Genomic DNA, 16,199 nt, shown 5'->3' with positions numbered 1-16,199 from the left:
CCGGGAAAAAAAAAAACAAAAAAAGAAAAAGACAAGAAACAAATAACAACATAAAACCACAAAAGACCGCTATAGAGTGTGTGTGTGTGTGTGTGTGTGTGTGTGTGTGTGTGTGTGTGTGTGTGTGTGTGTGTTTATATATTCGTGCCAAGCAGACACGGGTGCTGTCTGGGACTGGTCCTCCGCTGTATGGACCTTTTACTTTTTAAGGACTCATTTATTTTTAAGTTGTGAGCACAGTGTCGCTGTCTTCACACACCAGAAGAGAGCATCAGATCCCATTACAGATGGTTGTGAGCTACCATGTGGTTACTGGGATTTGAACTCAGGACCTCTGTAAGAGCAATCAGTGCTCTTAACCTCTGGGTCATCTCTCCAGTCCAGCTGTATGCACTTTTAACCCCGGAGCCATCTCTTCAGTTTGAGTCTCTCAGCCTTCGCTTGTCACGAACCAGTGCGCATGCCTGACTCTCGGCAGCAGCCCCCATCTGTGTGGCCCTGAGACCACATCTCTTCTGGTATGGGTGGGGCCTACAATGGTTGGCCCTAGCTTCCGCGGCCCTCGATGGTCCATGAGTTCAGGTTCCCTTCTAGCTCGAGGAACTAAGGATTTCCCTGTCTTTGTTTTAAGCTCATTTTGTATTGTTACGCTCCGTTCCGCTCCGTCCCGTGTTTGTCATAGGAAGCGGGGGAGGGGTCGGCACTAATCTCCCCAGTTACTATTACTGGAAGTGCACGTTTTCTATTCATAGCTCGCTTCCCTCCCACTAATGTTTATGACTTCATTAAGATAAATAGCGTATATTTCGATAGAGAAAACAGACATGACAGAGACAGCTGGACACATCCTCTGCTTGAGGGAAAGTTATAAAGTTTCTAACACTCTTCTTCATTTGGCTGCGTGGGGAACAGTCCCCGCAAGGCAAAACGTAAGCCAAGACAACTGGAGCTGAGAAATGGAATTTTCCAAAAATTCCCAAATGTCCTTCACTTCTCCTCAGAGGTGATCCCTGAAGGGAACCTGCTCCTGTGTGTTTGACGCCTTCCATGCTGAGAGGACTAGAGAAGAACACATACCCAGGGCCGAGTGACTCCTGCAGATAAACATTTGGCTGAGGCCTGGACAGCTTCTGAATCATGGGAACGCACAGCTTTCAACTGACAGATGAGGTCCACCTCATTTGCATAATCTTGAGAGTTCCCTGGTGCCTCGTCCCCAGGCATTCGGAAGCATATTTGGTTCATCAGCCCAAGGCCTTCCCTGCCAAGGTACTGGATTGGAAACCTTCCATCCACTCTGTGGATGAGACTTGAAGTATCTTCTTGTGACAGAATGGTCTAGTTTAGCCTTTCGGAGAGTGGAGTCTCTAAATATAACCCCACTCGGAAGTGGATGACCACATCCAAGTCACTGGGAATGGGGAACGCTCGCTCACAGAGGCCAGTGTAAGTCGGGAAATTGTCCAGCTAATGTTGGAATAGCTTCTCAACGGTCACTAGTGAGCTAGTAGATACAGCAGTAGCAGGTGCTCGTGTGTGTGTGCGTGCGTGCATGCGTGTGTAAATGTACTTGTGGAAAGGCTAATACAAGTCTTGTTTTCTGGGCAGTTAACTTTAATAATTTTTATATATATATATATATATACACACATATACACACACACACACACACACACACACACACACACACACACACACACACAAAAAAAAAAAAAAAACAAACAAAAGCCCAAAGGGTCTCTCCATGAACCTGGAGCTCTCCGATCTGGCTAGACTGGCCGGCCAGTAAGTTCCTGGAATAATCCTGTCTCTACCTTTCCAGTCCTGGAATTACACACAGGCCCTGCTATGCTCGGTTCCTTACGTAGGTGCTGAAGATGCCAGCTCAGGGCCCTTACACTGCACCCGCCCTCCTGACAGAGCCGTCTCCCAGATCCTTCACTACAAATATTCTGACCCGGAAAAGCCCTGAACAGAAAAGCCAAGGCTGGATGGGATGAAGTGGAGAGAAGCTCAGACAATCCCAAGAACTAATTATACCACTGGTAGTAAGGAAACAGAAGACAATAATAATAATAATAATAATAATAATAATAATAATAATAATAATGATAAACTTTGCAAAACAGAAAACATAACCTTGGCCAGTGCTGGTTTATAATTTACCCCAAAAGGAGAATAATCACTGCAGGATGGGTGGGGAGACTCTTGGAGAAATGGAAGCCCCCCTTAGCCACCACAAATCACTCTGGTCACTTTGTTAGTTTTCTCAGTGGACTCCTGGTTAGTCATCTGACAGAATGTAGAAAACCCAATAATCAAGACCCATTGTCACAGGGGCTGTGAGGTCTAGACTGCCCGTACTATGTCAAGGTACAGCCACCCCCCCCCCCAAACACTGTCCCAGGCATCGATCAGATCTCCTCTTATGTCATCCAAGGTAGGTTTCACATTCTCCAGATGACTCTGGTTTTAAAGCAGTAACATGGGTGGCTGTCACGGTGGCGTAATGGTTTTCTAGTGACCTCACCGCACGGCGTCGACAGATGGGAGGGGCCGCCCCAGCGGCAATGGCTTACCTGTTGAGATACACTCGCTTCTCAGTGAACTGCCCATTGCCGTGGTGAGGGTCCTCAAAGGGCTCATTCTGCACGACCTCTACCCCTTCTCCCCGGTCGCTCTGTTCATGGCTGTGTTTGCTGATCATATACAGCTGTCCGATTTTGTACTGCAAAGCAAACAGAGGGATGGAGACAGAGAGGTCAGCCCCAGCTTGCCTCTGATGAATCCCCCACGCTGTCCTCTGATGACAGGGCACACGGCTACACATCCCATCAGTGCCTTCTGCTGAGAAAAAAGCCAGTAGCCACTTGGGTCTGAGGAGCTGGGCAGAGGGCTGGCTGTGAGCAGGATGTAGAAATGGCACAATCCCGAGAACAATCAGAGCGGCCGTACCAAGCGCCCCCTGGAGTTCTGTCAGTCTTTAAGGGCCATGCTGAGGGCGCACAAGCTGAGGAGTCTGCCTTGCTTCCCATTCTGGACAGAGACGGGGTTAAAGGGAGTCGGTGTTCTATTTGGCTTGGCCAAAGGCAGCCTAGGGTGTGTTTGTTATTTATGTCCTGGCTCTGTAGCTAACTGGCAGCATTGCTGGACACAAGGATTAACTGTCACTTGCATCTTGTCCCGCCTAGAATAGCAGTTCTCACAGGTGGCTAGACAGGAGCGTGAGAAAAGTTGGGCTTTCGTTTTCCCATCCCCCCACCGTGCCTTCGTCTCGTCTTGGTTTTGAGACAGGTCTTGCAAAGGTCGAGCTGGCCTCAAACTCATCACGAGGCCAAGGATGCCATTAAATGTCTGCTCCTTCTGCCTCCAAGAACCCCCAGGTTCTCGGGACGCCAGGTGAGTACCACCGAGCCTGTTTTATTCAATGCTGGGAACTGAAACTTCATTCGTGCTAAGCAGGAATCACTGTTTTGAGACAGTGCCTGTCTGTCTGTCTGTCTGTCTGCTTGCCTACCTGCCTGCCAACCACTGTCTCTCTAACCTATACTGCCTGGAACTCTTGACGATCCTGCCTCAGCCACTCAGATACAAACATGAGCCTCTAATGTGAAGGCCCCTAGATGCTCATAAAGCCCCCCATCCCACAGCTAAAAACCGGAGTTCCAGAATCCTGTGCCACACTGAGGAATATCCTTGGTGTCTCTGGATTGTTGTCACACAAACCTACTAACAGTGTAGGGCCTTCTGGAGTCCATCAACCAACAAGGGTATCCTGGAGCAACCGGGGCTGAGACATTTTCTGCAATGTCTTCACCCCCCCGGGTTGTTCAACTCTCCTTCCTGCCTCTCGCAAAACTGAGCCTGACCACTTGTCACCAAGCCTGATGACATGCGTGTGATCCCCGAAACCTACACGGCAGAAGGAGAGAACTGACTCCTGCAAGTTTCTCTGACCAATACCTATGTGCTATGGCACTTGTACCGAACATATGACAAAAAATTAGTACATTAAAAAAAATAAATAATGGCTCAAACAAACCAACCATCCAACCAAAAGACCCAACCCAAGGCCAACAGGTGCTTCTTTCCCCAATGGACTCCTGAGGTGGCAAAATGAATTCAATGTCACATTCTGGGGTGGGGTGGGGTGGGGAGAAAGGGAAGAGGGTTACAACCATTGGATAGGGGACATGCCTGCTCATGTCAGAACTCTGCTGTGACCCCTCTTGACACAGTCAGTATGAGCCAGCACACGAAGTCACTACCACCAAAGCCTGACTCTCCTGCAATCTAACGAGGATGCCCGATTGTTCCTAGGAGGGCCCTCGGCTAGCAGGGATGCAGAGGCCCTGTCTGTGCGCAAGAGAAGAATCTATTCTAACTCTAGAGGCAGCTGGAATATTCAAGTCAGCATCGTGGTTGGTTCCAAAGCTGAGAGGTCTCTTGTCCCAAGGTCCCTCTTTCATGCTGAGGCAGGGGCATGGAAGGGGAATGTGAAGAAACTCTGAACAGGCTCTAAGTCTGCAGCTGGCTCAAGGGACCAGGCCCAGTAACCATGACAACGGATCAGGCTGTGGGCTGGCTCTTCTCCAAGGGCTATGCTTCCTATCTGGCTGCGGCCCTGTCCAGAACGAGCCCGTGTTTAAAATGCTTTTAATGTGTGTGTGTGTGTGTGTGTGTGTGTGTGTGTGTGTGTGTGTGTGTGTGTGTGTGTGTGAGTTTGTGGGGAGGGAAGGTACAAGGTAAGCAGGAAGAGGACAGAGGAAGCTGGAAGATAAATCCATTTTAAAAATGAACCAGAGGATATGAGGCTTGACCTGGCTTCCCCTCTGGCCAGTACTGCTTTTACTTTTGTTCCCACCAGGATGGGAAGGGGATGTGTGAGATAAGTGGGCCACCACACATAAGCGGAGGGAGGGAGGCACTCCGTGGCTCCGTGGGTGCAGATGTCCACAGCAGCAGCTTGGATAAGATGCTTTAAGGACCACAGACAGTGGAATATTACTCAGCCACCAAAAGGAATGAATATTGACACAGAAGCCACTTTAATGTGTTATGGGGTTGAGATGTCTCCCTTCCCAGAGTTCAAAGGGTGACGATCATATTTAAAAGATGCCATCCGTGTGGGCTTTAATCCAGCATGGCCGGTGTCCTTAGACTAAAGAGAAATTAGAACACAGACAAACGGATATAGAAAGATTGTATGAGGACTGGGTGGCCTCAATAAGCTATTAGGTTGGGACCCAGGATAGATGCTCCCATACCAAACGTTCGGAAAAAGAGTGCTTTGTTTGCTCACACTCTGATTTTGGTTCTGATCTCCAGGCTCTCAGTGCAGCGATCGCCGCACAAGCATAGACCCCAGCCACCCTGAGAAGGCTGAGCGTGGAGAGCATCTGGAATCCCAGCAGTGTGGAGGTAGAATCAGAAGGATCCCTGGAGCATGCTGGCCAGCCGACCTCCGAGAATCTACAGACTTCAGGGTCAGGGAGAGCCTGGCTCAGCAGGTGGGGGAGCCTGCTACATAAGCCAGGCATCCTGAGTTCAATTCCCAGAACCAACGTAAGGGTAGAAGAGGAGCTGACTGGACAAAGTTGTCCTGTTATCACCACATGCATGCTGTGGCACATGTGCCAACATACATTGTATGCATGCCCGTGCACACACAATAATAATAATAATAATAGTAATAATAATAATAATAATAGTAATAATAATAATAGAGAGAGAGCTTGAGTGTGTTGGTGCACATATATCAGATGCATACACACACAACAATAAGTTTAAAATAAATAGATGATTTAGATAGATTGAGGGAGATAGCTAATGTCCTGAGTCTGACCTCAACACACCACACACACACACACACACACACACCCCTATTACAACAGGTCCAAAGAAGTAATGAAATGTTGAAATGTCCTGGGTAGACAGTGGTTGATGCACATAAAGAACCAGAGTGTTCACTCTTAAGGGATTACTTGGAAGTGTGAAACTTGGGCATGTGCCTAGCTCTCCCAAGGCCCTGACTTGATCTGTAGCAGTGGGGTGGGGGTGGGGCTGTGGGTTGGGGTGGGAGTAGTCCCAGCTCTCTCTAAGGATCTACAGGCAGTTAGTGGTTGCTAGGAGAAGGAAGAGCCATTTCTTCTGGTGCGGCCACTCTGTCAGTAGCCCATGTTTCTGAGAGTAAAGAACCCCTAACTTATGCTCCCATAAGGAACCCAAATGAAGCTCAGAGGATCACCAGGAGCTGGGGTGTGGGATAGGGAGATGGGGGTGGGGCACGGACATGAAAGAAGGGAGTGTTTGGGAAGAAAGAGGATCCACGGGAATAAGAGAGGGTGAAAGGGTCATGGGAGATAGATATGATCCAAATGCATTGCACACATGCATGAAAATGCCATGTTACGTATAAACCACACATGTAGTACATATTTTACATAACATGTATAATATACACTTATATAACACACATATACTAATGTATATACACTTCATAAAAACATTTTTCCAAAGTTACTTTTGTGTCCCGTGCATTTCACCTCAAGTATTAAAAAGAAGCGCTGTGTCTGAAGCCACCCCCACTCAAAGTCCTGCCAAGGTCTTTCACTAGAAAGCTTAGGGGAGAGCTAAATCTACACTGTCTCTAGGAGCTCTAAACCACTCACGCAGGACAAAAAAAAAGTAGGGTGTCAAGGTCGATGTGTGACACACAAAAGCCATTAGCCAGACACGAGTCAGGCTGACTGGGCACGGAGCAGTCAGAGGAGTCCTTCCTGCTCAGAGGAGATGGGTCTGGGCAAGGCCGGGTGGCTGATTCACCGCGGCCAACAAGGACCCAGCTGCCAGGCCTCATTGATCATTCCAGTGGCTCCTCCATGGGCCAGCCCAGGGCAGACACCAGCCTTAGCTCACTATGACTGCATCAGTCTGGGGTTAGAAAATAACCCACATATGCTGAAGGTGGCCGGACACTCATCCCAGACTCCGAGATGGACCAGGGCTGTCTGTCCTTTCCTTTCCTCCTAAGAAAAGCAGACCTGGGCTGCAGGCATGGCAATCAGACCTTGAGGACCATCCAGAAATAGTCTGTTACCCTTTTTATTATAAAGTCCTGAGGTTTTGACTCTGGGACATGATCAGCTAACAGTATCTCAGTTACGGGGAGCGACAGATAATTCTTGAACCACCTAAGAATGCCACACGTAGGCTGGAGTGCACTTCCTGATTTTCCATAGGACACAAGTTCAGTTCCCAGCACCCACATCTGGTGGTTGACAACCACATATAACTCCAGCTCCAAGGGATCTGATGCCCCCTAGTGGCCTGCATGGGCACCTGTACACATGTGCAAATATTCTCACAGATACACATAAATAAAGATAAGTCTTTAAAAAAATAAACCACATCCCAGGGTCATCTCAGACCTTTCACATTTTTTTTTAAAGATTTCTTTATTTTATGTATGTGAGTACACTGTAGCTGTCTTCAGACACACCAGAAGAGGACATCAGATCCCTTTACAGATGGTTGTGAGCCACCATGTGGTTGCTGGGAATTGAACTCAGGACCCCTGGAAGAGCAGTCAGTTTTCTAAACCACTGAGCCACCTCTCCAGCCTGACCTTTAGCATTTTGATTATACAGACAGGGACTGGTAAGTTTACTTATAGGGGGCACGCTAAGGGACAAACCTCCCCAGTACAGCTCGGTGAAGGCTCTCAGAGGGACAGCCGGAAGCCAAATCGTACCAGGCTATAGGATTTCATCCTTTCGAGACCTGCTTCTTTTTCCACACTCATGCAAGTTCCAACATCTAGGGACCATGCCCAGATCGCTACTTCCAGCCAAACTTGTATGTTGGATGAAGGCACTAAGGCCAAAGGTGCAGAGGGTTCTGATGGTACCAAGGCCATAAGAACTGTTCTCGGCGGAGCTCTACTGACCACCAATTAGCAGAGGGAGGTGAGTCTCTGAGCTGGAGTCCAGCCTGATCCATAGAACAGAGAGAAATCCCGTCTCAAAAAAACAAAAGCAAGCAAACAAACAAAATAAGCATTCTCACTTGTCTAAAGACACTCCAGACCCAGAGTTCTGGGTCAACAAAATTCCAAGCTCCTGGCTGAGCTTCCAAACACAGCAAGGACCACCTTCCAAGCCCTTCACTGGCCAAGTGATGTCATCACTCACCTCAGGGATGCCATCAACCAACACCTGCATCCTCCTGGTCCCTTACCCTTTCTCCAGTTTGCCTCATCCCTCAATGAGGAGTGTTGTGGTTTGCCCTGGAGTTATCTGTATTTTGATGCTAATTCCACTGCCCCAAGGACAGCTGCCTAGCCATATACTCAGGAATCAGGTGATTTCATCAGAACCTTTTTCCCATTGAATTTGTAAAATACAGGTGAGGGCAGGTACAGGATAGAATGAGTCCTGTCACTGGATGAGAAGGAAGGATGGGGGGAGAAAAGTTTGAAGGAAGAGGAGGAGACTGGAACAGGAAGGGAAGAGGAGGGAGAGGGAGAGAAGGCATGGCAGGTGACGCTAAGATTCCGCTGTGTATTTACAGGTTATTATTAATGTTCTTAAGGGATGGATGTGTATTGGGCTTTGTATGTTAAGGTGGGCAATTATATCTTATCAATTGGGCCAAAGGTTATTGTGTTGTGTGTTCTTTTATGTGATGGTTTGAGTGTAGGAAAGTGTGCAGTGGCAGGAGACACTGGGCCGCCACGGAGTTGAGATGTGTTTCCGCCAAGATATCTAGGGGCACTGAGGTGCCGGACCTAGTGGGGATAAACGACATCCATACTTTTTTCGTTTTTTATATTTTTACAAGAACGGAGGGGCCTTAGAATCAAGGCTCCAGGTGATCAATTAGAATGTAAACCTTGGGGTTGGGGATTTAGCTCAGTGGTAGAGCGCTTGCCTAGGAAGTGCAAGGCCCTGGGTTCGGTCCCCAGCTCCAAAAAAAAGAACCAAAAAAAAAAAAAATTAGAATGTAAACCTACTTCAGCCTTTACCGTTAAAATGGACGGACACCACATAACACAAGCAGAGAAGTTGCTGTCCGCCCAACTGAACATGAAATCATGCAGTTTCCTATCCATGAAGTGTGCCCGAGTCCTGCTGTGTCCTCTATGCCCAGAGTGGCTACATCCATCTCAAACTCGCCCATCAAGTCAGTCCTTTAGGAATGTCTTCCCTGTGCGACCTGCTGTTCTCCCTGCTAGGCCGTCTTGACAATCCTTTCAAATGACTCTTCATGCCCATCTGGCTAGGCACAACCTCTCCCTCTCCCACCTCCACCATATACACAGCCGTGTGAATAGAAGGGCACATGGTGACGTAATGGTGCTCACAGGATATCCCCATATTGTTCATACAACTCTTAATGCATTTTATAGCGTTTCTTCTACCCTTCTTCATCCTCAATCTATGACCCACAGAACACGGTGGAGCTTCGTGGAACCCACTAGGAGAGCTCCTGACTCAGCCCTGTTTGCCTCCCAGGATTCAGTCCCACTACCAGCCTTGTGCTAAACAAACCCAACACCGACATTAGACACAAGGGAGCAGATACACTGAGTTCACATCTCAGTCTCAAAAGCCAGAGGCTATGGCTGCCTTCTGTAACCAAGCCAAGGCACAGGTGGAATGCCCTGCTGTATCCCAGTGATAGCTGGGAAATTATGTGCTGGTGTCTCCTTTCAAATAAAGTTTTTTTTAAAAGATTTATTTATTTAATGTATATGATGAGTATATTGTAACTGTCTTCAGACACACCAGAAGAGGGCATCAGATCCCATTACAGATGGTGGTGAGCCACCATGAGGTTGCTGGGAATTGAACTCAGGACCTCTGGAAGAGCAGTCAGCGCTCTTAACCATTGAGCCATCTCTCCAGCCCCTCAAATAAAGTTTTATTGAAACACAAACATGTTCACTCATCCTATGGACTTTTTATGCTATAGTGGTATGTGGAGTGGTTTTAAGAGACTTGTAGGTATGGTCTCCAAAGTTGGGAGTATTTGCTTACTATCCTCTTACACATAAGGTTGGGTGACCCTGTTTTATTTTCCTCATTCATCCCAGTCTAGCCTCAGCTCTCTACTTAGTAGCTATCTACCTGGTTGATTATGTATGGTGCCCTGAACATTAGAAACATTATTGTTTTCTTCTATTTTCTTTCTTATTTTGTTTTCTCTGTGTGCATGTGTAAGATTGTTGTTATTCTCGTATGAGACAGGGTCTGGGTATATAGTTCTGGCTGGCCTGGAACTCACTATGTAGACCAGGCAGGTCATAAACTTATTTAGACAGGGTCTCACGTAGCCCAGCCAGGCCTAGATGAACTATGAAGGCTAAGATGACTTTGAACTCCTGACCCACCACCTCCCATGTGCTGAGACTATTGGTAGACTCCCATGGCCAGTGTGAATCTTTTTTTTTTTTTTTTTAACTAGAAAGTGTATGAACTATAGACAGGATCCTCACTTTGGGAACTTAGCATGTGTGACCTGAAATTGCCGTCACTGTCAAATGCACACAGTGCTGTAAAGACTCGCAGCCAAAGTGGAAAAAGTAGCTTTTCAGGAGTGGTAGACTCTACGTTATACCAACTGGGATTAAAGTGAGCCCATCCCACCATATCAAACCTGGGGGCCGGGGGTGGTTGGTCAGGCATCGGGTCTGCCTGAGAGTAACAGTGTTCCCAAGCTGCACGATGGACCGCAGGTCATCAAGGATGCTGTTGGAGAAACCCTCCCGCTCTCAGGACCAGCTATTACCTGGGCCACCAGAGGAGGTGATAATTGTTTCCCTGTGGAAGGCGCCTGGTTGTCAAGATGAAAACATGAGTGAGTGTCCTTACGCTGCCTTTGACTTAGCTGTGCAACCCCAACCAGAGCCTTGCATCTCAGCCCTGTTTTGTAATCGTCAAAATGGAGCCAATAAAAACCCAGGCACGGGGTACAGTAAGAATCAAATGGGGGGGGATCACAGATTCAAATGTTCAATAAATCACCAGCCTGGATACAAACTGCTACAGCTGTAGCACATCCTACCTGGTACCCCTTGGGACCAGGACTTCAGCCCTGTCGCCGTTACATTAGAGCCCCGAGAAGTGTGGCAGGGAAAAAATGAGGCACCAGCCATGGACCAGAAATCAAGCCAAGCAAAATACAACACACGTCAGACCCAAGGTGAAGGTGGAGTTTGAGTTTGAAATGACTACAGTACAAGTGTCTGAGAGACATTTGGTGGCTGTCACCCGATAACACAGGCAGGCCTACTCTGAAAATGGTTAACAGGTTACAGTTCAGGCTGTGTATATTTATTTTTATTTATTTATAGTTTACTTATTTTTGTGCTTGTGATGGGGTGAGAGGCTTATGTGTGCTCTAAGGTAGATGTGCAGGGACCAAGACAACTTGTAAGTGTTGGAGCTCTCCATGTAGTGTTTGTTCGACCATGTAGGTCCTGGGGAATCAGCCTTAGGTCATCAGGCTTGGCAGCAACTGCTCTTACCCACTGAGCCGTCTCCCCAGTCAAGTCCTGGGTATGTTCTTTTTATCACAATTTTATCACTGTTTTAAAAGGCCTACGTTCATGTCTTCTACTCTCAGTGTAGCTCATCAGTGTAGCCGTGATGTATTTTTCATTATATTTAAAAGACTATTTATGTATTTACTTACTTGTGTGTGTGCATGCAAGCATGTGTGTGGTACTCATAAAGACCAGAAGAAGGCATCAGACTGCCCCGCCAGAGCTGGAGTAACATAAATCCAGGTTAGTGATTTACAAAGCAGTGTGAACTACCCAGTGCAGGCGCTGGGGATCAAACTCATGACTTCTCAAAGTACAAGTGCTCCTCTCCCCTGAGCCTTCTCTGAAGCCCTGAGTTTAAAAAATAAAATTAGTAGAGTAGGATTAAGAAAAAAATGTTTGGGCTGGTTGGTGATGGCACACCCCTTTAATACCAGCACTTGGAGACAGAGACAGGAGGATCTCTGAGTTTCAGGATAGCCAGGGCTACACAGAGAAACCTTGTCTCAAAGAAAACAAAACACAACAACATCAACAACAATAGTAAAACAAACAACACGTATTCAGGCTCGGGATGTAGCTCAGTAGATAGAGAGCTTTCCCATCATGCACAAAGACCTAGTTTAATTCTCAGCACTAAATAGAACTGGATGTGGTGCACATTTGTAACTCCAGTACTGGGAGGGTAGAGGCAGGAGGACTAGCAGGTTCAGGGTCACCCTTGGCTACATAGTGAATTTCGAGCCAGCCTGCACCACCTGACACAAAACCTTCTCTCTTTTTTTAAATTTTTATTTATTTTATGTATGTATGTATAAATACACAGTAGCTATCTTCGGATGCACCAGAAGAAGGCATCGGATCCCCCGTTACAGATGGTTGTGAGCCACCATGTGGTTGCTGGGATTTGAACTTAGGACCTCTGGAAGATCAGTCAATGCTCCTAACCGCTGAGCCATCTCTCCAGCCCCACAAAACCTTTCTCGAAAGAAAAGGACCTTCCCACTTGACTATTTTGTATCTTTGGTTAGAGAACGCAGGTGAAAGTGTTGAAACCAAAGGACAGGAGATACAGGCCATGGCTTCCCACAGAGTCTGCCTGGCTCCTGATTCGCCCGAGGAACCATCGGTGCACTGGGTCTCAAACCTTGAGACCACTCACTTTCCAGAGGAGCCACCTTGCAAACGCTCCCGAGCGACAGTGGAGCAGACTGTGCCAAGTTGTGGCAGTGACCCTGGCAGAAAGGAAGGTGATGAATTGTGCACAGGTGCATCCTGGTCCCTCCAACCTTAACACCAGTGCAGGAACAAGGTCCTTACTGGCTACAGTCTCATCTAGCAGCCCCTCTTTTAGCTGTTTCTCAGTCTGGGGTTCTCCCCCAGATAGTCTCTACCCCAAGCGCATCCCCCATTTTTCACTCCTTAGGGGAAAGTGTTTTAAACCTGGTGTGTTCTGCCCAGCCAGAGGAAATGATTCACCAACCTTTTTGTCTTCCAGATTCTAAGTGGAGATTTTTTTTCAGGCAGACAGGAAATGTTTAGAAAAGGGGATGGGGCGGGGCGGGGCAAGGCAGGGGCGGGGCAAGGCAGGGGCGGGGCAAGGCAGGGGCGGAGGCGGGTCACATCCTTGGGCATTCCTTCAGATGTCACTCTACCAGGTTAATAAACCACCAAAAAACCCAATATCCGATCCCATAAAGAAAATCCAACCCTCGGCTCAGGTTTCAGGCTATCAGCGGCCATCACATTAACTTCCTCTGCACTTTTATGAGCATGAGCGGCCCTCACAGGCGCCTTGTTTATGTAGCACCTGTGTCATTGCATGAGGAGAGGAAAGAGCTGGTGGGAAGAATTTTTTTTTTTAAAGGAGCTGGGTTATTGACATTTAACTCTAAAAAGAAAAGCAAAAACAACCTTTGAGACAAACTCATAATGAACCCTACACGGGGATGTTTAACCTGGTCCTCGACTGGGAAGGCAGAAAAGGGTTTGCGTTCGCTGTTACAAACCTGGTATTGTCCCTGCAAGGAAACTATTAGGAAACTTAACACATTCCCTGCACAGTTTTGGTGTACTTCATAGAGAAGGATAAGAAAGCAATATTTAAAATAAAGAGGCTGCTTTTCCAGAGGACCCGTGTTTAATTCCTAACACCTACATGGTGGCTTACAACTCCAGTTCCAGGGGACCTGATGCCCTCTTCTGTCTTGCAGGAGCACCAGGTACATAGGTGGTGCACAAACACACATTCATATGAAACACCCATACACGTAAGTTTAAAAATAAAAAAATAAAAAACTTTTTAAAATGCAAACTCTGTACATTCCGAGGCCGACGAACATTAGGGGGCGGTATTCCTGTCCCTAAGGATTCCTTTGACTCGCAGGTCAGAGACTGGAATGACGTCATACACACTCAGCACTTTACAGTGTCAGCGTAGGCACTGGGCGCGTCAACTCTTTGCATCTATGATAAGATGCTGGAGATCCAGCCATTAGTGGGAGCCTGGAAGAGCCATTAAGAGAGCACTGGAGGAACCTTCTAGAAGGTAAGTACCACAAAGGAAGTTGTTCTAGAAGAATGTGGGGTTTCTCCGTACACGGGTTGTGGGACAGTCTTGGCACTTGAGTCTGTGAATTCTGCATCATTCTTGTGTGTGTGTGTGTGTGTGTGTGTGTGTGTGTGTGTGTGTGTGTGTGTGTGTGTGTGTGTAGCGCATGCACACTAGGGACCGGATGAGTGTGTTCCTCGGGTGCTTTCTAAGTTGCTTTTGGAGAGTGTCTGTTGCCAACCCGGGAGCTCACTGATGGAGCTGGACTGGCTCTCGAACCTTCGTAATGTCCTGCCCTTGCTTCCCCAGTACTGCCGTGCCAATCTTTATATGCATCTGGGAGCTGAACTCAGGCCTCTTACTTAGAACATAATTTCCCCAGAGATATCTCCCCAGCCCCTGGGTCATTTAAAAACCAAACCCCAAACAAACCAAAACACAAGTGCTCCGTACAAATGTTAGAACCCCACAGACAATGGAGGCAGGGCGATGGACATCAGTCTCCATGCTGGTCAAGGATGAGAGTTTCCTGAGGGATTCTGCCTTGAGGACAACATGAGGCTACCCAGTTGACGAATCCTGACGTATCATTGGACTTCTCCAGTGGCGCGCAGCAAATGTGAAGTGGATGCTGACTCAAGTAAAAGAAGGGCCTGTTGGCAGGCCTGACTGACCTTCAGCGAGCGAAGGAGGTGCTTGTGTTGGCTACGGAAGAAAACCGCTCAGTCAATCCCAAGATGAGAAGGAGACTGCGCAGCCAATCCCAAGACGAGAAAGAGACTACATCAAGATAGGGCTTTTCCAGGACCTGCGCCTGGTCCAGGTCTCCTTGTGCCTGCTTTGTCAGTGTTCATCTTCGTTCCTCAGCCTCCTATCAAGTGTTCCCAAGAGATTCCCCTCAGACCAAGCTAAACAGGGTCTTTTTAGAACAAAAGAGGCTGCTTGTGAAGCAATTGGCTCCTGCCGAGGATTTACGAAATCCTCTCTCTCGATGACCAGGAAGTCAAGAGGAACTGTAGAACAGCTAGAAGCAGATGTATGCTTGCAGGAATGTCAGCAGTTCTATGTCTAGGAAACCTCGGAGAGCAGGAAAGGAAACGGAATGCAAAGAGAAACACTTGGTGAGTGTAGTTGAACAGTGGTGGTTCTTAAGAGAGAGAGATTCAATCCGCCATGCCTATACAATCAAGATCTTGAGAGAATCTTCAGGTCACAGAATCGCTTGGTGGAGCAAGTGGACTGTGGTTCAAGTCACTTCACAGTGTCCAGGGATGAGGGGATGACAAGTTCAATCTGAAGAGCTGAGCATGGAAGGTTCCAGTGGCTTTCCTCACCCCGTTTTGGAAGAGACCCAGTTCCCCAGGCATGAGGGTCTTCATAGCCGAGTGGTTGTTAATACTGATTATCAGCCTGACAGGAACGGTCTAGGAGACAGACCTCTGGACATGCCCGTGAGGGACAGACTAGGCTGTGTTAGTTAGGTGAGAAACCACATCCTAAATGTGGATGGCATTATTCCGTGGGCTGGGGTCACAGAAGCCATGAAAAGGAGAAATGAACTGAGGAAGAGCATTCCTTCCACTCTCTGCTTCCTGCCAGTGATGCTGTGAGATCAGCTGCTTCCCGCTCCTGCTGTCATGCCTTCCCACCAAGATGGACTGTACCATGTGAACCTAAGAGCCCAAAGTCTTCTTCCATCATCACCACCACCATCATGATCATCATTGTAGAAAATGATCTAGCTATGGAAAGGGCAGCCTAGTCTCCATTTTGCAATCCTCCTGCCTCCTGGGATCACTGGCCAATGCTACCACTGTCCTAGCTACTTTCAAGCATAGAATGTTGCAGAGCCATCCCTACTGCCCATCTCCAGAACTACTCTGTGGAAATGTGCAAGGGAACAGAACCCTTGTGCATGGCACACAACTCCTTACGTCTACCCCCTGGCTGCCCCTTTTCCACTTCCCGCCTCTGTGGATTTGTCTATTCCAGATGCCTCACGGAGGCAGAATCATGCAGCATTCGTCCCTCTTTATGATTTTGCTTACAGTGAGTGGCATGGCATTGACAAATGCTGTAACATTTTGTCATGATCATCTC

General features: G+C 47.7%; 1 protein-coding gene across 2 annotated transcripts in view; it reads right to left on the bottom strand.

Annotated features, from left to right (window-relative positions):
• Pitpnc1 (phosphatidylinositol transfer protein cytoplasmic 1) overlaps positions 1-16,199 on the bottom strand; it is a 263,465-nt gene that overhangs the window by 124,412 nt on the left and 122,854 nt on the right. For both annotated transcript variants that reach the window (XM_032913822.1, XM_032913823.1), the window contains exon 2: positions 2,580-2,728. In XM_032913822.1, coding sequence (XP_032769713.1) covers positions 2,580-2,728 — 149 coding nt within the window. The remainder of the gene's footprint in view (positions 1-2,579; positions 2,729-16,199) is intronic.

The sequence above is a fragment of the Rattus rattus genome, chromosome 9 (assembly GCF_011064425.1).
Source record: "Rattus rattus isolate New Zealand chromosome 9, Rrattus_CSIRO_v1, whole genome shotgun sequence".
In the NCBI taxonomy this organism is placed as follows: domain Eukaryota; kingdom Metazoa; phylum Chordata; class Mammalia; order Rodentia; family Muridae; genus Rattus; species Rattus rattus.
This window is presented reverse-complemented; position numbering and strand designations above follow the sequence as displayed.